Source organism: Scophthalmus maximus, chromosome 13, assembly GCF_022379125.1.
Source record: "Scophthalmus maximus strain ysfricsl-2021 chromosome 13, ASM2237912v1, whole genome shotgun sequence".
Classification (NCBI taxonomy): domain Eukaryota; kingdom Metazoa; phylum Chordata; class Actinopteri; order Pleuronectiformes; family Scophthalmidae; genus Scophthalmus; species Scophthalmus maximus.
The window spans coordinates 17525260-17548575 of NC_061527.1; the positions used below are offsets into that span (position 1 = coordinate 17525260).

At 42.6% G+C, this 23316-nt stretch overlaps 3 protein-coding genes across 3 annotated transcripts; 2 read left to right on the forward strand and 1 right to left on the reverse strand.

Annotated features, from left to right (window-relative positions):
* The first annotated feature begins 152 nt into the window (after positions 1 to 152).
* LOC118318216 (cytochrome P450 2J4) lies at positions 153 to 4839 on the forward strand. Its single transcript, XM_035647655.2, has 9 exons — positions 153 to 1210; positions 1730 to 1895; positions 1980 to 2132; positions 2239 to 2399; positions 2555 to 2731; positions 2819 to 2957; positions 3759 to 3946; positions 4034 to 4175; positions 4268 to 4839. Exons 1-9 carry the CDS (start codon positions 1019 to 1021, stop codon positions 4441 to 4443), a joined length of 1494 nt encoding a protein of 497 aa, XP_035503548.1. The 5' UTR covers positions 153 to 1018; the 3' UTR covers positions 4444 to 4839.
* A 117-nt stretch (positions 4840 to 4956) lies between these two features.
* LOC118318214 (cytochrome P450 2J2-like) lies at positions 4957 to 8790 on the forward strand. Its single transcript, XM_035647653.1, has 9 exons — positions 4957 to 5384; positions 5697 to 5862; positions 5960 to 6112; positions 6187 to 6347; positions 6434 to 6607; positions 6712 to 6853; positions 6991 to 7178; positions 7490 to 7631; positions 8169 to 8790. The coding sequence occupies exons 1-9, from the start codon at positions 5067 to 5069 to the stop codon at positions 8342 to 8344; spliced, it is 1620 nt and encodes a 539-aa protein (XP_035503546.1). The 5' UTR covers positions 4957 to 5066; the 3' UTR covers positions 8345 to 8790.
* Positions 8791 to 8900: 110 nt separating this feature from the next.
* On the reverse strand, positions 8901 to 20965 carry hook1 (hook microtubule-tethering protein 1). Its single transcript, XM_035647652.2, has 22 exons — positions 20755 to 20965; positions 19655 to 19740; positions 18949 to 19021; positions 18176 to 18226; positions 17652 to 17784; positions 17324 to 17391; positions 17033 to 17095; positions 16293 to 16376; positions 14182 to 14345; positions 13952 to 14092; positions 12778 to 12979; positions 12590 to 12700; positions 12425 to 12512; positions 12263 to 12329; positions 12027 to 12167; positions 11818 to 11905; positions 11529 to 11560; positions 11344 to 11426; positions 11115 to 11215; positions 10882 to 10983; positions 10705 to 10773; positions 8901 to 10585 (listed from the first exon to the last, which is right to left on the reverse strand). The coding sequence occupies exons 1-22, from the start codon at positions 20797 to 20799 to the stop codon at positions 10430 to 10432; spliced, it is 2148 nt and encodes a 715-aa protein (XP_035503545.2). The 5' UTR covers positions 20800 to 20965; the 3' UTR covers positions 8901 to 10429.
* Positions 20966 to 23316: the final 2351 nt, after the last annotated feature.

The window sequence follows — 23316 nt, forward strand, 5'->3', positions numbered from 1 at the left end:
TCTCCATTGTTAATCTCTCACTTAAATAATGAATAATACTGATAAGAAAAACCTCAGACATATTTGGTCTGTGCCCTGTTTTCATGAAAAGTACCCTTCGTCTTTTCACTTTCTTGTCAAAATATCACACTTCATGTGATCAAAAAAGATCACAAAACAAAACCTTAATTCACCTCAGATATCTGCCAAACAATTCAGCACCTCCTGAACATTTGTATAAATCCCCAGGTCCTCCAAGAGCTGAAAATGAGAAAAAAAAAATAAGAAAGAAATAGGGAATAGGCTTCAAGAGTAAATTTGTAAAAATGGTAAAAATTGTGACAACTGGACAAATAGTTCCTTAAATGTCGAGGAGCATTTTCCGTCTATGATAAAAAACAAAAGAAAATAAACAATTAGACAAAATACAATAAAAGTCATTACTTTATATTATAAATCTGTATTAGGTAAATAAACCTATAGGTGACTTTAGCTGCTCCATTGAAAAACAGTTTACAATCAATTGCCAACACTTGGTATGAACAAGATCATTCTTTATCTTTTCATAAGGTTTGACAGTGATTCCGGTGGAATATTATTTGAAAAGATAAGTCATTGTTATATGATTTACATTTTTACAACTTCTGAAAGACTGTAGACTTATCTCTTGGGCTTGTTCTTTCAGTGACCAGGCTTCAGTTGTTTAAAGGTAAAGTTCAACCCTGTTATGGTTGGTGTTTGAATGACAAAGTTGGCGAAAGGGCAGAGACCAGTAAAAACAGAGACAAGAAAGAGTTTTAGAATGTGCAGTGATTGGTTAGACATGACAGGTGACTACTGAGGTGGCGTTCTATTTATGGGCCATGTTGTCACGTGGTCTTAACCCTGACAAAGGTGTTGTTTGGTCTTTAACTGGTTACATAAGTACAATATCAGCACCTTTGTACTTTTTTTTTTTCATGATTTTTTTTTCTCAAGTGAGGAGTAAAATACATAAAAGCACAGACCTTCCTCCTGGTGCTGGTTTTACTCTTGAACCATGTGGCTGTACGAGTTTTTGCTGAGCTTGGACCTTAAGGGTCTGCTTCTGTTTATTTTCGTTTTTCTTCTTATAGCAGATTTTGTCAAAAACAGGAATCCACCAAATTATCCTCCAGGACCGCTGGGTCTGCCCTTTGTGGGGAATTTCTTCAGTGTGGACAGTAAACACCCGCACATCTATTTCACCAAGGTACAGTTTATAGCTTTCACTTGACAGTGTTTCAAAGTTATTTGGGTGTTAATGCTGACAAATGTCCACATTCGAAATTTTAAGTGTGAAATTTTATTGAGATGTGTTATCATATTCTGTTGATTTGATTGATTTAATAGAATTTATAATCACTTCAATATACTTTAAAATCAATAATGTACAATTTGTATTAGGATAGTGGCATATGCAGGCTATATAGTATGTATAATTTGCAAAACAACAATAATTAAGCTATTTCAATAATTTTTTGTAATACGCCGAGAGAATCTGACATTTTAAATTGTCCATGCACTTCAAGAAATGTACTTCAGCGTTTAATGTCCATTTCATTATATAGAAATATACTGACACCTGGTGATCAAATTGTAAATACAAATGGTAAGTCTAACCTCTAAGCACACTTGACAAAAGGGTTCCTTACAGTGCACGGGTAGGTTTTGGTTTTTGAACAATTCCCCAAAACTGTCTCCAGTCTTTGTCCCTCTCTCTTGTCCTCAGCTGGCTGATATCTACGGGAATGTGTTCAGCGTCCGCCTCGGCAGTGAGAAGATGGTATTTGTGTCTGGATACAAGATGCTGAAGGAAGCCGTAGGGACACAGGCTGAGAACTTTGTGGATCGACCATACACTCCACTGTCTGACAGGTTTTGCTCAGGAACTTCAGGTGTGAACATCTTTCTCTTGTCACGTGCAGTGCAGGGAGGAGTTTCTCACAAGTCATTAACTCCTCTTGTGTGCATGTGTGCAGGTGGTCTGTTCATGAGTAATGGTCAGACATGGAAGAGGCAGCGGCGTTTTGCTTTGTCTACCATGCGCAACTTTGGCCTGGGCAAAAGCCTCACAGAGCAGAGCATCAGTGAGGAGGTCCGGTACTTGCTGGAGGAGATAGAGAAGGAGAAAGGTGGGTCAAATTTGAGTATGCCATAAGCTCATGATACAACACGAGGAGCAGCAAAAGGTTTTTATGTAAAAGAGAATTGTTCTAACAGTGGACTTCTCTCCTCCAGGTGAACCTTTCAGGACATCGGGCCTCTTAAACAACGCTGTATCCAACATCATTTGCCAGCTGGTGATGGGGAAACGCTTTGACTACAGCGACCAGAACTTCCAGACCATGCTGAAGTATCTGTCTGAGGTTATTAGGCTGGAGGGCTCCATATGGGGTCTAGTAAGTCAACAACATGCATTTGGTTCAATCATTGTTAGAGAAACGGCACTCTGGTGGGATTGTGGGAGTCCATTCCCAGTAACCAGGTCTCTGGTCCAAATTTAAAAGGTGAAAGGCGATGTTGTGAATGAAATGCTCTGTTTTCTTCCGAGTAGCTGTACGATTCGTTCCCCAGTCTGATGACGCTGTTGCCAGGTCCTCACAACGAAATGTTCAGCTACTACGACAGCCTCCAGGACTTCATCAGGAAGGAGTTAGAGGGGCACAAGAAGGACCTGGACCGCAGCAACCCCCGGGACTACATTGACGCTTTCCTCATCGAAATGGAGAACGTATGTGAAGAACTGTATTGTGCACACAGTACTGTGCAATTGTACTCCTCTCTGTCAAACTGCTAATCATTATCCCCTTCTGAACAGCACAAAGAGTCCGACCTGGGCTTCACCGAGACCAATCTGACTCTGTGCTCTCTGGATCTGTTCTTGGCTGGAACAGAGACAACCTCCACCACTTTGCAGTGGGCTTTGGTTTACCTCATCAGAAGCCCTGACATCCAGGGTAGGTGACATGCTGTTCGCACCCCTGTGAGGCCATACTTGCTAAATGCCTAATACTTGCCAATGCCAACATCAAGCTTTGGGTGAGGCCTTGTTGTTCTCGGGCCAGAACCAGATAAGAGATCGCACAAGCTCATTCTTATTGTGTTCTCGGTAATGTTCTCGGCCTCAGACATACCTCCTAACATCAGCATGCCGAGTCACTGATAACATGACGATCTTATGCAGGAATAATAATAAATAACATTTACAATGTTAGATTTGGGTGTTCGCATGCAGGTATTTGGAAATGAACCAAAGTAGCCTACTGGTAAAAAAAAAAAGAACTCTTAACCTAATTATGTTGGCAGACGAAATGTTAAGGGATAAACATAATTACAAGTACAATTCATCCTGAGGGGAGCATGACCACACCTCCAAGACGATCCACGCATTGTGAGTGGTTAATGCTGTCTGGACCAAAGTGGTGGACTAATGATCTACAAATACGCACTGGCACCTCCAAAGCCGGCATGGCTAACATGATAGGAATTATCAACCTTTTCAAAACTGCGCCGTGAGATCACTGGCATGTAGAAACTGCATGAGTGTACATGAACTTTAAAAGTTCAGGAATTGAGGAAAACAAGGTTGAAACCAGAGGTATAGCAGTAGGCCTACAGCCAATGGATGTGCATGTCAGTGTGAATCTTAACAAACATTAACCACAGGATTATGATGTTTGATGGCAGATCAAGGCATGCAACTTTAAACATCTTCCCAATTGCTATGAGCTAAAATAATTTATTTCTGGAATTTCTAGAAAAAGTCCAGGCAGAGATAGACAGCGTGATTGGACAGACCCGTCTGCCCACCATGGCCGACAGACCCAACCTGCCCTACACTGAAGCTGTCATCCACGAGGTCCAGAGGATGGGAAACATCATTCCCCTGAATGGACTCAGGAAAGCCGCCAAGGACACAACACTGGGAGGTTACTTCATACCAAAGGTGCACCTAGTAAACACTGTGATTTAAAATCTTGAGTGTCGTTGTTGCAGCATTACTTGGTGTTAACCTGTGAATCGTGCTTTTTAGGGCACCTCCCTAATGCCCATGCTGACCTCTGTGCTGTTTGACAAGAATGAATGGGAAACTCCAGACACCTTCAACCCCGGACACTTCCTGGACGCTGAGGGAAAGTTTGTGAGGAACGAAGCTCACCTGCCTTTCTCTGCAGGTAAACCAGGTTCATCTCAATCTAGTGCGCAACACAAACCAGAATGTAATTCTTCTTGTGCTCTTACACCGTTGTCTTTGCGAACTCTTCAGGGAAACGGGTGTGTCTCGGAGAAGGCCTGGCCAGGATGGAACTGTTTCTGTTTTTAGTGGGTCTACTACAGAAGTTCTCTTTCTCTGTCCCTGATGGCGTAGAGCTGAATACAGAAGGCATAACCGGAATGACGCGAGTGCCGCACCCCTTCAAGGTTTATGCCAGGGCTCGCTGAGTTAGGCAACATGTCACTGAACTGTTTTCCATTTAACCAGGAAGAGACCCACACAAAACACTAAAGAGATACTCTGTCTCACGCTTTCACTCTTGTATGACTGCCTCATGCACTGAAGACCCATTTAGTCCCTCCAACTTTACATTTAAATCTCTGTGGTGAAATTGATTTGTAAAGAAGCTGCTGGCAGTACAGTTTTAAAGATATTTTCCTTCGATCATGTCGTTATTAATGACATGAGTTTACACATGATGCATGCATAATTACTGGTTGTGTTTTCTCAACACATTGTTGTAATGATTAATCCTACATAAGCCATTAGTTAAGGATTGAAATGATTCAATGTAATAATAATTGAAATGACAAATAAATGATTTGTTGTTGATGTGTCACAAACTTACTTCATGTCACTGATTTAAAAAAAAAAATGTATCAAAGAAAACCCACTGAGGAGCATTGTGCTGTTTTGTGGCTGTAAATAACGGTGCCTCTCCTTTCCTTTTAATCAGCCAACATTAAAACACAATCAATCAATACGCTAGCTAGAAAACACCATATCCATATAATCAAAATCATAACACCTTCCTTTTAAAAACAACGTCCACAATTTTGGAATCAGCGGCATGCGGACACAATTGGTTCAGTCGCACACATGGGTCATTAAAGCTGTGAGTCAGCAGAGAACCAGTCCGTCTCCGACTAGGAACGAATGTGATCCTGATCCGTCATTTGCTTGTCTCTGCTTCACAATGAGGGGGTCTCATTTCTTCCTGTGGCTCGATCTGAGGGGAACACTGCTGGTCATTTTCACCGTTCTCCTGGTCGTGTATTTTCTGAACAAAAAGGACCCACCGAACTTCCCCCCGGGACCCCCAGCCCTCCCTCTTCTGGGAAACGTCTTCAGCATTGAACCAAAACATCCTCACATCTACCTAACCAAGGTAAGCTGACAGCAGCAAGACATCTCATGTTGCAGTTTATTTTTCCAGATTTTGAAAAGTTCACTTGAACAGCTTGAGCAAGTCAAGGAGACAATAACTATTCATTTATAAATTCTGTATTTTAGTTGCTAAAATGTCTTAATTTTATGCAAGACTTTGCTGCAACATAATCAAATTTTATTTTTATAAAACAATGCCAAAAACTGTTGCTATTAAGTCACCATGTCAACAATACATTGTGCTGAAATGTGCATCTTATCAGAGTCACATGCTTGACAACAGGCGACTTATTCTCTGCTTCTGCATCCGCAGCTTGCTGATGTGTATGGGAATGTGTTCTGCATACGTCTGGGCAGACACAAAACAGTGTTTGTGTCTGGGTGGAAGATGGTGAAGGAAGCTATAGTGACACAAGCTGACAACTTTGCGGATCGGCCTTACAGCCCGATGGTGAACAGAATTTATTCAGGGAACTCAGGTACATCCTTACAAACCTCTGGAGTATGTGCACGGAGGTATGAGAGTATTAAAGTAGCCAACCTGCCTGATCAACGTTTTGTTCCTCTGTGTCTCAGCGGGTCTTTTCTTCAGTAATGGGAAGGTGTGGAGGAGACAGCGGCGTTTCGCCATGGCCGCGTTGCGTGCCTTCGGTCGGGCCAAGAGGTCGACAGAGCAGAGCATCTGTGAAGAGAGTCGCCATCTGCAGGAGGCGATGGAGAAGGAGAAAGGTCGGCAAAAAGACACGCAAAGAAAAGACACGGATGCACAGTGTACTCAGACTGAAGGCATTCCCTCTGTTCAGGTGAGCCGTTTGACCCTGTGCCCTCCTTAAACAACGCCGTGGCCAACATCATCTGCCAGATTGTGTTCGGGAGACGGTTTGACTACAGCGACAACAACTTCCAGAGCATGCTGAAGAATCTGACTGAGATGGCCTATTTGGAGGGCTCCATATGGGCTCTTGTAAGAGCAATACACACAGATGTTTACTTGTCCACTTGGATTAAAGCAATATAACTGAACTAGTTCCTTGCTGCTCCTCCAAACAGCTATATGACGCGTTCCCAGCACTGATGAAACACCTGCCAGGGCCTCACAACGACATCTTCAGCAGCTCCAAATCTTTGGAGGCATCGATCAGGAGGGAGATCGAGGGACACAAGTTGGATCTGAACCCCAGCAACCCACGAGATTACATCGACACCTTCCTGATTGAAGAGAAAGTACAGTACAGTGCTCACATTCTTGACTCGGCCCATCGCTGTGTATACGAACAGAAAACTAACCTTGTTATGAACTGACTGTGTGTGTCTCCGTCCACCGACAGCACAACAGACACGGTGAACAGGGCTTTGAGGAAGGAAACCTGGTTCTGTGCTGTCTGGATCTGTTCCTGGCCGGGAGTGAAACCACTTCAAAGACCCTGCAGTGGGGCCTGATCTACCTCATCAAGAACCCCCATATCCAAGGTACATGTAGGTGTTCAGATGAGAGAACACTTTCATTGTTTCTTCAGTGGCAGCTCAGGAAACAGAAAAATTAAATGATCAAAGCTTAAAGAGGTTACTTTAACTGATCCATTAAAACTCTTTATTTCACCTCCTAGACAAAGTCCAGGCAGAGATAGACCGAGAGATCGGACAGACCCGTCAGCCCACCATGGCCGACAGACCCAACCTGCCCTACACTGACGCCGTCATCCATGAGGTCCAGAGGATGGGGAACATCGTTCCTCTGAATGGACTCAGAATGGCTGCCAAAGACATGACGCTGGGCGGTTACTTCATACCAAAGGTGCATCCACTTGTAACAAAGGGGAGTCAAGAGAATAGAGCAATGGTGGAATGCTGCTTTTCATGCTGAGGAGAGAAGAGCATTTAACATGGACAATTTCTGATCGTCGACCTTGAGGTCACAAAGATGTATCATTTACCCACATATGCAACATCGGCAGAGACCTTCTGATTAAGCCTCTTATTCCTTTGGACTGTAACATAAGACAAACATTACTATATTTATGCTCACAGACCTAGACATTTAAATATTAACCTACAATTTCAAAACTGTCAGTTTACATTGGTCACTTTCTCATTTTTTGTGTGCAGGGAACCCCTGTGATGCCCAACCTCACGTCTGTGCTCTTTGACAAGACTGAGTGGGAAACTCCAGACACCTTCAACCCAGGACACTTCCTGGATGCCGAGGGGAAGTTTGCGAGGAGGGAGGCGTTTTTACCTTTCTCTGCAGGTTAACTCCACATTCAACTGAAAAAATTAAAATTAAAATTTCATTAACTTGAGTCATTAAAAGTTCCAGTGTGTAGGAGGAGCTCTATCGGCAGAAATTTAATATAACACTAAGATTCAGTGGAAAATTGGGTCCAAACTTTTTGGGGGTTTGCCGTTCACATATGAAGAACGCAGCAGGAGATTGTCATGGTCAGATGCCTTCACACCCAAAGGAATATTTCCAAAACATTCAGTTAAGGGGTGGAGCGCACGCTCGCTCGATGAATCTTCCATAGATTTTCCTGCTGCATGTTCTTATGGGATCTGACATTTTCTAGAAATTTTATTAGGGGGCTGGCAGGAAAAGATCCGGGAAATGTCCGGACTTCAGTGCATGTCTGTTGCCTGGAGGCCACTGTCGGTTCTGCTACACACTGGGAAGGGGAGGGTGAGGGGAAGGGGCATTCATTTGGGTGCACTTTGAAAGATCACCCCTAGATGTCACTGAATAGTGTATGAGAGCACAGTGAGAGTTGTGCTGTTTTTTTCCCCCCAGGAAAGCGTGCGTGTCTGGGAGAAGGCCTGGCGAGGATGGAGCTGTTCTTGTTCTTCGTCAGTTTGTTGCAGAAGTTTTGTTTTTCCACTCTGGATGGCGTTGAGCTGAGCACAGAGGGAATCACTGGAGCCACGCGCACACCGTACCCCTTCAAGATCTACGCCACAGCTCGCTGACTCCTGTACCTGCTCCCCTTCACTGCAGACTAAACCAAAAAATATTACACAGTTTTACACATACAACTTTAGCCTGCTCGACACATAATCACATAATGAGAGACTGTGTGATGAATAATCATCATTATGTAACCAGCGAGCAGGAGCAAAACTCTCCCTCTTTTGATATCAATCCAATTATATTATATATACTCATTTATTAATAATTTCCACTTAAATGAATGTTTTCGGTTGAATTGCTGCTCACATAAAAAGTGAACGTCATTAAAAAAAGGACAGATTTCGCTCTTCTTTTTGTGTGGTAGCTGGTCGGATCTGTCCTAATGGGGTCCATGTGTAAATTAAGTCTCCACTGTCACACGTGAAGCTGCCGATGACACCACATCCCCTGAGCTATAAACAACCACGTGTCAAATTACTTATTATTAAAGGTGTTTGAAGTGAAATGTGGCAATATTAGCTTTGTTTTTTAAAGAGTATAGGACACCGGTTTGTTTTTTTTATCATTGGATTCAAACTCTGGTTGATACCTGGTTGATCTTAATCCAAAACAGACTTTTAGAAAAATTATTTATTTATTTATTCATTCACAAGACAGCCAAAGGCTTTAAAATCTTAACTCCATAAATTCCAGAAAATGTGTTAATGCCTTCCTCATCTTTCTTAATTCAGACACTACACGTGTGGTTTTAGTGAGTTGCTACGTTTAAGCGTCTTATGTTTATATAAATGTGACCGTTTTTGAATCAGCAATCTACATGAGTCAGCAACTAGAAAATAAAATAAAAGCGCTGTGACGCACATCTGTACATCGCAAACCACAAAACCATGGAAACAGAATGCCCCTTTAGTGTTACTTCAAACACACAATAACGAAGCAATCAACAGCCAGTTCAAGTTGTGAGACCGGTGCTGTTGAACTCAAAACTCCATAAGATCAGACAGTCAATAACCTACAATATCAAAGGGAACAACTGCTTCTCTACAGCAACGAAACAGCCCGACAACATGTCCATGATTAAATACTACATCGACTACAGCAATCAAAATTCTCAAGTCACAATTTGCATGTACAGTGTGAACGCTGGAACTGGTCCCAACATCGGGATCAAAGCTGGTGGTAAATCATGTTTGCATTACAGCTGCAAAACTTCATTGATTATCATAGTCCTGATTATTCACCACTGAATAAAATTTAACACATTCAGCAGATAAAAAAAGGCCCGTCAAATTTTCATTTGGAGAATGGGAAGTCAAATCACACGTACGAGTTTAAAGACATGACAAATACACGAGGCCTGGATTTATCCTGTGAGATTTGTTGTTGCAGCACCTTTAGAGGTTGATCACTTATTATAGGATTTTCACAGCTTTGCATTATGGGCTTGTTTCCACTTTAGTAAAGATAAATGATAAGTGACTAATGTTTGATGACTAAAAGCGGTTGGCGGCCAGCACCAAATACAACAATCATTATCTTAGAGAGATCTAAAGAGGATTTGTCTTTTTATCAGTCTGCTGGATGACAACATTAGTGCTAACTTCACTGCATAGCATGATGGATCAGGTGGACATACATCAACAATCATCTGATACCATTCAGGTAACATTCAAAATCACATTCATATATTTTACAGGCTCCAATTCTGAATAAAATGTATCTAGTGTCCATGTACACTTCACCTCATTCCTGACCAGGTGAGACAGGACATGAGAAAGCAAAGGCTAAGATTGATTACAGCTAATGTTTGGCTGAGTCTGCAGTTGCCAAAGCAAAAACATGGCAGTATGAAGTATACTCTGAGTCTATGGTTGGGACAGGGTGCACTACTTTAGCTAGTGAGGCGAACGCCGGTTGTGGGTTTGTGCTCTATGCAAGACCAGCTTGTAGTCAGACGGACAGTACGTACGCTGTAACAGGCAGGTGACTTGCACGGTTGTTTCATAAGTAAGTGCTAATCGATCTCAATCAGCTCTGTGACCCTGAGCGCTGAGGGCAGATGTGTATAAGGTCACTTGAGTGCTCACTGGTGGGGAGGGGGGGTATTTTGAATAGAGGTGAGATATTTGGCTCCGTGACGAGGTCTATTTGGAGGTAGTGGCAGGCACACTGATGGAGAGCGCCCGACGTGGGGCGTTCGAGACTTGCCGCTGCTGGGACAAGAAGGACTGGCCAGGGGACAGAATGGGGGAGGAGCGGCCGAGGCGTGACTCAATGGCCAACTTCTGAAAGCTCAGGCTCTGAGGAAGATGAAAAAACAGTGTTTTGACGTTTAGCTTTTTGTATTTCACACGATAGACATTAATGTTAATTAAGGCCATGATTGGCAGAACATAAATCAAAGAGAATCTAATCTTACCTTGTTATACCACGCTGTGACAATCATCTTCTCCTCATACTCTCTCAGCTTTGCCTGCTCACATTGACGCTGGGAAATTAGTTTGATTAGAAAAGTTTTAGTTGTTTTTTTTAACATCCTATATGTTCATATTACAAATATTTAACAAAGACTGGAAAAGTCAAAATGAAAACTTACTTCCAGGTTGATAATCTGCTTGTCCCGGTCTGCCAACTGGTTCCTCAGAGCCTGGATCTCAGCGGTGGCGGGATTCAATTTAGGATCCAGCGCTCGGATCACCTACAGGCAGGAAGGAAAGGACAAAACTGAAATACTGATTCTGAAAATACTTTACCTAGGACTAGGTTCAGGGATTAACATTACTAGAATTAAAAACAAAAACCAAAACAAAAGATCATCAAATCACTCACATTGCGAGCTTTCTCCAGATACATTTTGTACCGCTCCTCCATGGCCCGCATGTCATCATCCTTCTTCTTCAAAGCAGCCATCAGCTCATCCACCTTCAAAGCTTTAGAGGCATAGAGTTCATTATGAGCTGTCACTGGAGTCGTGTTGTGCTGTTGTGTTTTGGTGCAGAGTTTGCTTGATACTCTCCAGTGATTGCAAAGGTGAAATTATTTGTGACGTTACACTTACAGCTCTGAGTGTTGTCAGGCTGGAGATCCTCCAGCAGCTCCTTCTTCTTCATGATTTCATCCTGAGCCTCGTTCAGCTGGACCCTGCGGGAACAACAGCTCTTTCTTTACTTTTCTCTACTGATGAGATGAGAATTCGTTTTACATCACTCAGCACAAAAGCACTGACCCGGGACTCAAACTTACATGTGTGCATCCAGTTTCCGCTTCAGGTTTGACTGAAAATAAAAAAAGACATTAGAGCACCATTACATCCATTCAAAGCAATTCCTTTTACACTGCAAAATATGTTAATATATAGAGTGAAGTGGCTTTAATCTCTTAATACGTTTTAAAATTTCAATTAGAAAATATAAACTTGTGTGATTATCTCACACAATTCCATGGCAGCACCAAGTCTAACAGCCTAATAAGATTAACTTAGGATATGGGGCCTTTCCTCTGTGTTGGTGCCAGTGCCTGCTGGCACACTTACATCATCAGGTTTGGACGCCTGACTCTGCAGAGCCTTCTGGAGGTCCTCCACCTGCTGCTGCAGCTCACTGATCCGCTCTCGGATCAATCTGCGGATTGGAACGAGAAAGAAAGAAACATTTACAATGAAGAGTTAACCCATCACATCATTAGAGCGTTGCATCACATTTACCTGTGGCCGACTTAAAGAGAGACAGAAACTCTATTAACCTGTTATCAGTGTCCAGTTCACTTTGTGTCTTATGTGCTTCCTGCAGCTGAGCCTGCAGAGTGGCGATCTTCTCTCGCTCACACTCCTCCTGCTGCACTCGGAGCATCTTGTTCTCATGCTGCAGCCTGATGAACTTGTCTCTGGACAGTCACACAAACGGAATCAGTGTTCACGCGCGCGCACACAGGAGGATAACGAAAACAAATCCTACGTTGTCAGAGACAGTGTCTATTACCTGTACTCAATCGGTATTAATTCAGCTGCCAGGTTCTCATGGCTGGGGCTGCTAGATGGAAGCATCCCTACATAGAAAAATAATTATGTGCATTTCAGAAAAAACTAAGAAAAAGGTCGATGAGCAAGGTCATTGTTTTTAGATAAAACCATCTAGGGATACCTGCTTGGGAGAGCTGGTGCTGTTGAGCCTGAGTGCATCGCAGCTCCTCGTTGATCTCCTTAAGAGAATCTCTTTCAATGATGATCCTCTAGTGGAGGAGATGCAAATTTAAAACAACCATAGAATTGTAAAAAAAAACCCAACACATTTCAAAAGCTGCCGCACCTCTTTCTCTTTCATCACAGCTTCGTGCTTCTCCTCCAACTTCTTCATGTCAAACGCGAGGGTGTCTGCTCGTCTCGACTCCTCAGACAACTTCCTGTGTAGCTCCTGGACCTAGCATATGGCATTTAATTATGAAGTGACTTTAACTTGAGGTTGGAGTTTCCCTGTCTTTTCTAGCCATCACTCACCTGTCTCTTGTACGTCTCGAGCTGTGCACGGGCAGCATTGGCCTTGCGCAGCTCTTCCTCTAGGCTGACAGTGTTCTGCATGTAGGTCATGTTATTCTCCTCCAGCAGCTTCATCTGCCTCTTCAGGTCGCCCAGATTCTCCAGTTTACGCTTGTACGTTTCCACCGAGGCCTCCAGCATCACCACGCGATCTGAGCAGTTCCTATATGAACACAAAGTAAATATCAACGAACAAGCTCATCAGTGCCTTTGGGGCACTTCAAGGCTACATGCAAGACGTGAACAAAATAGAAAAAATAGGCTTTCACAGAGCGGATAGGACTAGCATTAAGTCTTTGGAGGTCCAGTATTCAATAGTGCAAATCATCACATTTTTTGAATGACCGATAAAAGTGTATGTTTGTAAAACTAAATGTCTGGCAGTTGGTGCTCCATTATAACTGTGACAAAGAACTGCTTGAGAAGGACGTTTTTTTCTGTTTTGAAACGCTGATTCCTGGTTTCCACCAGCACAGAGGAAGGTTCGCTGTATAACGAGACCTGTAGACCTGCATCAGTGTTATGTTCAGCGAGCGTGGTTCTGCCTCTCAGCTGTAGGAGTCAGGTGTTCTGATTATGGAACAGCTGGTGTGAGTTTGTCTCATCATGCTCATATTATAATGCAGTCGCGCTGGACTGAGAGGACGGACACACACAGGTGAGCGCAGGAGCTGCGACATTTAATGCTACAAACTGTGGTTAAGAAGGACAAACAGATTTCTGTTACAGAAAACAGGGGGGGGGAGACTGTTTAGTTTGTCCAATAATTAAAGCTGTTCACCGGAAGTCCTGACTGTGTACGCGCGCTCTGCGCCGAGAGAACCCACGGAGCTAACAACACTTGTTGCAGTCATACTGGAAGAACACATTGTGTGTTGAGGCTGTTCTTCTCGCCTCCTCCTGTTAGTGCCTCGGGATGAAGAACCCTCATTGTTAAGGAGAGCAAGTAATCAGTTAAATCATGGCCCTAGCCTATCTTCTTCATTGAACGGTCTCAGCTGTCTGCTCATCTCATTAGGGAGCAACAAAAGGTGTCACAAGAATGCTCCTTGAGCCCAGCTCTCAGGGTTTCTTTTTCTCGTCTGCGCTCTGAGTTAAGAGGATTCTTTTACCACTTCCCTAGAGCAACACACACCTCACAACGTCAAGTTCATCTTTGAGAGCTCGAGATTCTTCCGCCAGGCCGGTGAGCTCATCATTGCGGTGCTGAACCTCAATCAGCTGCTTCTCCAACTCTTCGCAGTGGATCCGGTAGTCATCCTTGGCGGCCTCCAGCCTAAAGGATGCAGATACACATAATCGTTCAGACTCTCACCACCACCATGATGAGGTTGCTGCAGTACACTTGAGCAGGAAGTGACAAACCTGAAGTTTTCCTCCTGCAGAGTCTCCAGCTGTTGCTGCAACTGGCTGTGTTTTTTTCCTGAGGGTGTGCTAGGGTCATCGAATGTGTCGAGCTGATTGGCTCGGTCCGTTAGGACATCATTCTCAGCCAATAAGCTGTTTCGTTCCTCTTGCAGTGCAGCCACCTGTCCAGGTGCAACAAGGTACTGAAGTAACTCTTACAATTGCTAGGAATTCAAAGTTAATGGGGAATAAGTACAAAGACAAAATATATTCACAAGTCACGAAGGATATTTTGTGATGTTAAATCTCTGTTCAGTCAATTATTCCATGCAAAGCAGCAACGTTGCATCTGAGCATTAAAAGTCAGACCCCTTTCATCACAGACAAGCCTCTTTCTCATCCCAGCTGTAAAAGCAAAAAGTGCAGTTAATCCATGCTGGATGCAGAGCACAGAAAATGTTAATACACAGTTAGTCAGTTTTTCTTCTCACCTCTTTCCATCAAGTGCATTTTACACCAGGCATTGGACAATCGGTCTAAAGTTGCTTTCAGACATGCACCGAAGTCCGGCCTTTTTTTCGTAAATCTTCCTGCAAAACCATCTGATTACAATTTCTGGAAGTCCTAATGAGGCCATGTGAGGATACAGAAGGAAAACCTCAGGAAGACTCAGGGTGAGCAGGTGGTGTCGTGGAATTTTGTCTATCCTCCCCTGAGAAACTGTTAAGACGAGTCTTCTTGGGCACCAAGCAAGGTCAACATGTCTGTGGCAAGCCACAACAATCATCGAGCAGCTGAAGTCTCTCTCAAGGTGACATAGTCGCGGGGAGATGACGACATCACCCTGAACTAAATAGACTACAGAGACCAGGAACAGGCAGATTGTCTTGGGGCGCCATACACTGACCACCTTGTTGATCTGTGAAACGGACCAGAAATCTCCTTGATATATATTGAGCTCTTATAATAAATACTTCTACTTAAGACATCCACGGTTTCCGTCTCCCTGAATCAGCATCCACTCCTTCAATTATTCCTTTTCAGGTGGGAGCTCTACCAAGGCGCCACCCTTCACATGAATGTTACAGACGTTTTCCTGCTAACCCTGACTCGGACAAACAGTCTTTAATCTAGATAAAAAACACATTTATGACCAGTGTCTAACATTAGAAACTACACGAGCTGAACAGCTCAACTAGGACAAGGCAACATGGTTGAAATCCATATAAAAAATGAACGTGTTTCTGATACACACCAAATAACAATATGGCTCATGTAATAAACTTGGTGCTCAAAGCAATGAACATGTTCCACTGTCAAGCACTATTACCTTAGACACAACCTTCACCAAAGTAATTTGTTGCCTTCAACTTTCAGTTATCTTAAAATCACTAATCATTAATTTATCAACAGAATTTTATGAAAAAGACAACATAACATTTTAACTGAAATATTTGCGCAGCCCCACCTTTAACTTCTCTTCTCCTATTCAATAACTTTATAAGCTTATAAAGACAATGATGCATTTTGAGGTAATATGATGTTGCTTTTGCCATAAGATGACAAAATTATCATTATGACAGAGGTGTCCCTGGGTGAATTACTGGAATAACACCACTGAATATTAAAACACATTTAAACAGGGTGCCGATTGTGTCGTCTGTTAGCCGAGTTAGAGTCAACATTTGAGCAGCGGGTTTAGATGGGTTTAGTTTTGCTGTATGGTCAGCCGTGTTGGACTTACCTCGCTGCAGAGAGCGATGAGCAAGACAGGGGACAGAAAATATCAATCTGTTGAGAGTCCAGTTGAACAGAGGATCAGTTGTTATGCTAAACGTTGTCTGTCTACAGTGCTGAGTGAGGCCTTCTAGCAGCGGCAGAGCATGGGCTGGTTGCCACAGTGGGAGCCAGCGGAGCCCAGACTGGGAGCTCACAGTTCTTCTGCCACAGCAGCTCCAGACAATGGAGCCAAGCATTACAGCGAATTACACAACTCCATGTTTATACTGTACCACGGACCAGTTGTGTGTGTGTGTGTGTGTGTGTGTGTATGTGTGTGTGTGTGTGTGTGTGTGTGTGTGTGTGTGTGTGTGTGTGTGTGTGTGTGTGTGCACGCTATCCATATTCACCTGAATGTCCAGCTCTTGACAGCGTTGGGCTAATGCCTCCTTCTCTGCCAAAAGTTCAGCAAGGTCCTCAAGGGATTTTTTTAACTAGGCACATGAAGAAGAAGAAGCTTAACTCACTCACACACATCGAGGAATGTCTCTCCTCTCCTGAGAAACTGCAAAGATAAGTGTTCTCATGCATCTATGCAAGGTCTTATGTGTCAGACTGAGGCAGTCCATGGGTAGCTGAAGGCTCACACTCACTCACTCACTCACTCACTCACTCACTCACTCACTCACTCACTCACTCACTCACACAGAGTGCGCAGCGCAGACACACAGCGCAGTGTTCAGTGAGAGTCAATATTTAAGCTTTGTGATTCTCTGCACTGTGGTCATGCACTTCAAACAGATCCACCAGGACGAATGCTTCAGCGATGAGCTACAGGGGGTTGGAGTGACTCCTTTGCAAAAATGATATTAGCTTCAGATTGTTTTATGCAGATTTATGCACATTCCACATACAAGCCTGAAAAATAAGTCACAAAATGAGTAGTTGATTAACTGACATGAAATTAATAAAAACAGTTCAAATTTATAAAAAATTTAAATGACTAATTTCAAATGAAGATTCAGGGGCTCTAATTGCCCTCCTTTTGAAGTGGTTAAAATTTGAACTCAAATATATTGTGTAGATTGTTTTGTTCATGCCAAACAAGTTGGTTATAAAGAATGCATCTCCACTTGACAACGGCACTGACCTGCTGTTCCAAGTCCCCTGACAGCTCCGCTCCAAATGGGGCAACGGTCTCTTTACTCATGAGCTGGAAAGAAAATATGTCACTAGGTTTATGACACAGACTCATTAGAAGAGTCACAAAGTTGCAAATAACAACTACCGCAGCTGCCGAAGTCCCTTTGAGACAGACACTTTCCATGGAAATTACAGTTACTCATAAAAAGGTAAAACTGTTCAGCCAAGCTTTTCTGAAATTCATTTTTTTTAAATCTCAAAAATATGAAGGAGAAAGTTGGTATTAAGATGGGCTGACCTCCTGGATGGCTGTCATGACAACATGCTGCACAGACTCCTCCAAAGTCATGATGATCTGAATGTATTCTGTCAATGGAGTGAGAATGATTCATCAAACATTTATTATTCATGAGTCTCACTTCCAAATATACAGTAACACTGGCGACATCGATTTCCCCGCAGGGCTCTGCTTTTGCCATATCTTGTCAGGAGAATAACGAAAAAAAAATTTTGGCTGACAGTTCGCCCTTCTACCTGCTGTACACCACATGTATACTGTAGATATGAGTATCTGCATGTGTCAACTTTGTGTACACAAACTGCACAACACACAAACAGGCACAAACCTTGTTTACGCTCACATCTAACAGCGCAGCCCAGGACGAGCTGCAGCAGCCTCCCCAGCTCCACCGGGTCCGAATGCTCTGCCACCCGGGCCAGATCTGGCAGAGGGAAGTCTGAGATCTCCTGGGCAAAGATCTGACAGAACACAGCGAGAGATAAAGCGTTTAACGTAAGTGAAACCACAGACTTTAAAAGCTCCATGTGCCAAAAGAAGTGGCTGCACTCTAAGACATTTGGAGAACAAAATATTTCAGCAGTGTTAATTCAGCCGAATAGACAAAAACAATACTGGGCTTTGGTACTTCCCTGTATTCTGGATGTATGCGTACCAGTCTTGAGCTGCTTGTTTTGCTCTCAACCACACCCAGTCACTTGGGGCTTTACACTATGTAGTCGGTGCATGCTACAACTCCCACAGGCTCACAATTAGCACACGGAGTCCGGCTCTCACATAGAGTAGAGGTTTCTTCCTCTCAACAACTGTGCAAACACAAAGGAGGCCATTGTGTACATGGCCGCAACCTACCTCATTGTAATAATCAACCACCATCTGAAGGATCTTCTTCAGGTTGTTCATCTGAGGATTGCACACAAAAGATTATGAAATATTATAAACTCACTTCATAGCACTTTGAGCATGAACCAAGACGTCACAAGAGAAAATAGCCACAAAATTAAAATCATGCGCTGACAGAATTTTCACATGTAGTGAGTGAAACAATAGACCATTTTCAAAGTAGAATTCAAATATTGATTACTAGTATAGCCTCTAACACAGGTGTGTTTTATGGTCTTTCAATAAAGGTGTGTTGCTCCCTCAGTAGGAGTTTTAACTGGATATGACATCGCATAGTGTCTGACTACAGTGTGTGGACTGATGTTTAGCTAAAGTGGACATTCTGAATTTTTTGTTGGGTAAAATCCACTCTAAATTTTGGAATTAATAAATTATGATTTTTTTCTTTTCGATAAATATGTTTATTTGGACTTTGAAACTTTTGAATGTGCAATGATTTGGATGCACAATCAATTGATTGTAATAGCAGATATATTTGACCCATTGGTGGTTCTGGTGTTAGAGTGGCCCAGTAAGCCCTGACAGTGTGACTGTGAGCCAGCATGCACAATAGACCCTTTTCACGGTAGACAATTTGACTTTACTTAATCTAGTTTTACTGGAGGAGTCAGAGTGCAGGCTTAGTCAGGACTACCAACTCCACCAGCTGGAGCAGGTAAGAGGGTTTAGCACACAGGGAGGGGGGTTTCAGCAAAATATGAAGAGATGGCACCGCTCTGTACCTTCAGCCTCCAGTTGTCTTCAACATCTGTTTTGATACGACCAAGCCATCCATCACTGAACCATGCCGGGTCGCTACAGCACATACAGACAGAACAGTCAACAATACTGAAGCTACTGTCCTCTGACCACCTCAAAAACAGTGCACCACGCTAACATATATGAATTATTATACTGTATACGATCAGTCTGTCACAGATGTATTTTCTACATTTTGCAGAATTTCTATCAATAATCTCTGTTAATCAGGAGTGTTATTTCATCCGAATATGGGTTGTACAGTGAGCATAAACAAGTAAGGGGAAATCAATCGACTCTCTCAAAACAAAACATGCTTTTATATCCTTTTGTGCATTTTGGACACTCAAGACGGTCTGAAAAGAAACTAGCAAATATTTCCGCTACAATGGATTCCAAGTAAACAAGTCAACTCTGTGGATTCTCAACTGATGAATCTAAAATTAAGTCTTTGTTCTTTGATTTGAAGTGTCCAACATTAAAATATAACGCGTTTACAGTAAGTGTTTCTTTATATGTGTTTTAAAGTGGAAGGAGTGCAGCTCACTGGTGAACAGAAAGAGTTTATTCAGGCTTAACCTGAGTGTCAGTCTGCCGCCACATGGGATGTGAGTTATATGAACCTGACAAGACTGGCTTTAAATAATGTATCTGCAGTGTGTGTGTGTGTGTGCGTGTGTGTCCTCTCACATCTGATGCAGCGCCTGAGATATCGCCACTCCAGTAGTCAGCTCCTCCACTGTCCTGCAGGGTGCGGGGGTGTTAAAGGTCTGCAGCTGAGGAGAGGCAGAACATACTGCATCATCGGGACAGATCAAAAATAATAACAAATCAAAGACAGTGTACAGGGAATATTGCTGCCGTGCAACTTTATTAACCAAGATTGAGAAACGGAGAGTTGAGAATTGATATGGGTGGATGGAGATAAAGCAGACTGGAGGGCCGATGACAGTGGCAAAGAAAAAGTGCAGTGTAAATAATTCAAGTAGCAGCGATGGTGTAATGTGAAATCTCCTGGGAGAACATCTAAATTCCTCAAGCAACAACTGCTGTTGACAGCATTTGTCAAATCTGTCTATCCGATGGAGGAGCCAGTCCAAAATGAGAAATTGACTTTTAAACTTTAAAAGTCAAGTGAGGATGAATGGGATTCTGTTCCCCTCGTTGGACACAGATGGGGTTTCCTTTCTGGGGGCATGGAACCACGTTGGGATGGTTTCGTGTAAGCTCTCAGTGATATTGTTGTGAATCAACGTGGCGTGGATGCAGCCGCAGGATTTAAAAGTCAGATGAAGCTCACACGAGATCTAATCAACGAGCCCCTCATCCTATTACTGACCCGCAGGACGACCGACGACAACATGGAGACGGTTCAGGTGTCTGCAGGTAAATGATCCACCGCAGGTGTTTAGCTCCGTTGCATCGGTTGCACGACGTTGACAAAAGAGCGACATTCCACACATATCCGCCGCTGAGCTGGATTAGCTCTCTGAATCCGGCGAGGATCAAATAAACTGAAGGACACTGGGAACTTTATATCCACCGGTAGCTCCTCGCCGAGCCACCGGTGGACTGACAGTGTTGCACCAATTAAAATAGCAATTGAAATAAGAGTAATAATAATTATAATGATAATAATAATAATAGCTCTATCATAGAAACGTACAACTGTTCGCTGTCGGTTCATATTCTCCTCGTTTCCGCTCCGCCGGCGGACTGTGTTCAGCGGACACCCGCACCACCTACAGACAGGTAGTGAATCGTATTCACACGAGTAAACTGACACTCACCCACACGACGAGGCTCTCGGCCAGGGCCGCCTTCATGTCGTCCATATGTTCCGTTTATGCCACAAACACTCAAATCCACCCGTCAGCGAACCTCTTCCGGTCCTCTCTGCCGCATTCGACCTCACCTGCCGCGCAGAGAGCTGCACCTGATCCGTACGGAGCTGAGCCGCGGCGGCCGCTGCGCCACGGATATAGCGCAAAACACGTACGCGAATAGCGCAGCGTCTTTACTTCTTCGACGTTCGCCTCATCGGAGAACGATTGGTTGAGATGAAGTGAGGGAATACGAGTCTTATCCAATCAGCATCGAGAGCAGCGATGAGTGACGGATATAAAGCCCTACTGTAGCCAATCAGTGAACGTGAGCTGCACTTTACACACGCCTACAGTAAGTGGACCTAAACATTTCGGATCGATTATAAAGTGGTTTTCCCTCATCACTGATTGATAAGAAATGTGATATAAATGTTTATTGTAGTGTGTAGTGAAAGAAAGACTTTGTGTGTCAAAGTAAACTAATTATGATCATATATTATTATATTTGGTAATCAATAAGACATAAATGTCTGAGCAGTATTCTAAAGCTGTAGCTAGTAGAGGTGACGCTAATTGAAACCAATTTGCATATCGTTAGGTAGTTTAATCTGTAACTGTAGTATTTTCATATTCTTAAAAGGTATGTTGTTAATGTTAAATGTTAATTGATTAATCTGTAAAGATAAGTAAGCTAACAATAGCTGTCGATTACATGTAGTGCAGTCAAATTGAAATACTCAAGTCAAATTTAAGTTCTTAACTTGCTACAACAACATTGCTAAGATTCGTTTTTCATCTTTACTAACAGTTATAATCAACCCATGGTAAAATATTATATTTCAGATCAAAGATCTTAAAAGATGCACATTTCAAACAAAGAAAAAATGGTGTAATCTAATTTCATGTGTTGGTCTTAAAAAAAAGAAACAATATTGCAAAGAAAACAAATGCAAAAATTCTACATACCCCAAACAGATACATCTATAAAAATGGCGGGTGGTACAAGTACTAGCACTGACCCAGCCAACATGAAATCTGAATTGCACTTGGTTTTATGTCTAATGTTTTACTGCGTGAGTGAGCTATGTAAAATACAACAACCCCATAACAAACAGGAAGATAAGCTTGGCAGCCTGCCATCCCAGTAAATCATTTCTCATGAATACCATAAACTTGGTCACGTTATCCATTGATATATCTCATGTGAGGTCTAGTGTAATTCAACATCATATCCTGCAGTGTTTTCCCAGCACTACTGCTTTAGTCATAGATAACAAAGCTCACGTGTTACATTCTCTTTCTTAGCCACGATGCGGAAAATTCCAGTAAGTAATACAGACGATTAGATGCATCATGTGCATTTCTTCTCTTATTGCTATGTAATTTGTATTTGGTTGAATTTATCTCTCAGTCTGTGTTTTTATTTTCGTGTCATGCACACAGAGTGCCCAACCCTCACGGCTTTAAAACACACCCAAATTACAGTTGTAAGTGTTCCATTACAATTTTTTTCCCCAGGCTTGGCAAATAAATCAGCCACAAAGTATTTCCCTTCCTGTAGCACAACTTAAGTTTTTTATCATCATCAAGACAGAAGAAATCTACAGAAATAGAGGACATTTTACAAAAAAGCACATCCCTTATGTCGTCATAGACAGGACCATAGAGCAAGAAATGAATGTTATTCTCAATTTCACAGAGTTCGCACTAGTCTGTCCTCTTCTGCAGTGGCATTAAAACCAGCCCGACTCTATTTGGCGGATGGCAGTGTTCCTGAATGAACATGCACATATTGATCTTTGTATTTAATGTTAATTATACTTCTAAAAATAAGTGTGTGTGTGTGTGTGTGTGTGTGACCTGAGACTGGACTTTACACATGTGGTCTGCAGGAGTACCTGCAACCACAGATCCTGTGTTTACCTGTCAGTAGGCGAGCTACTCTCCCCATCGCCACTCTGGGGCCCTGACCCTCACCGACTGGTGGCTGCTATTTTTAGATGACCTGTCTCTTTGGCTGCTATCGGAGGTGAGGCCAACGGCCTGTGTGAACATTTGCCAGTTGATTTCTGCAATGGCTGTCATGGTGAACTACCGGAAGATTATCACGTCTTCACTCACTGTCAAAGAGGTTTTTTTCTTTGGTAAATTAACAGACATTTATATTTGCCACAATAAGGTAAATAATAAATTATAGAATAATAATAATAAATAAATTCTGAACATATTGCTGCATTTTGAGTCACTTGGCCATTTTGAATTTCATTGATGCGAAAAGAAAGATGGTACAGTGTGAGAATAATATTTATTAATATGTATTATCTACCTTGCTTTCACACTAAACCTTGGATCTATGACAGGCCTCCTCTGTTGCTGCATGTGTCTATTATCTACAGCTGAACAGCCCTCAGTGTAGTACCGTGTTAGTGTCAGTAACAGCCACATGTATTTCACAACCAATAGATTATCGTAAGAGAAGATTTATGCAAAGCCGTGTTGAGTAAACTTTCAGTAAATGATCGACAA

What these genes read in the sequence shown, in the direction of transcription:
- LOC118318216 (XM_035647655.2), top strand. Translation starts at nt 1,019, where the DNA reads ATGTGGCTGTACGAGTTTTTGCTGAGCTTGGACCTTAAGGGTCTGCTT. An exon ending in GGAGATAGAGAAGGAGAAAG is followed by an intron (nt 2,133 to 2,238) that starts GTGGGTCAAATT and finishes TCTCTCCTCCAG; the next exon opens with GTGAACCTTTCAGGACATCG. An exon ending in TCACCTGCCTTTCTCTGCAG is followed by an intron (nt 4,176 to 4,267) that starts GTAAACCAGGTT and finishes CGAACTCTTCAG; the next exon opens with GGAAACGGGTGTGTCTCGGA.
- LOC118318214 (XM_035647653.1), top strand. Translation starts at nt 5,067, where the DNA reads ATGCGGACACAATTGGTTCAGTCGCACACATGGGTCATTAAAGCTGTG. An exon ending in AATTTATTCAGGGAACTCAG is followed by an intron (nt 5,863 to 5,959) that starts GTACATCCTTAC and finishes TCTGTGTCTCAG; the next exon opens with CGGGTCTTTTCTTCAGTAAT. An exon ending in CCTTCCTGATTGAAGAGAAA is followed by an intron (nt 6,608 to 6,711) that starts GTACAGTACAGT and finishes GTCCACCGACAG; the next exon opens with CACAACAGACACGGTGAACA.
- hook1 (XM_035647652.2), bottom strand. Translation starts at nt 20,799, where the DNA reads ATGGACGACATGAAGGCGGCCCTGGCCGAGAGCCTCGTCGTGTGG. An exon ending in TCTCAGGCGCTGCATCAGAT is followed by an intron (nt 19,022 to 19,654) that starts GTGAGAGGACAC and finishes TATGTGCTGTAG; the next exon opens with CGACCCGGCATGGTTCAGTG. An exon ending in GTCAAGAGCTGGACATTCAG is followed by an intron (nt 14,346 to 16,292) that starts GTGAATATGGAT and finishes GCACCTGGACAG; the next exon opens with GTGGCTGCACTGCAAGAGGA.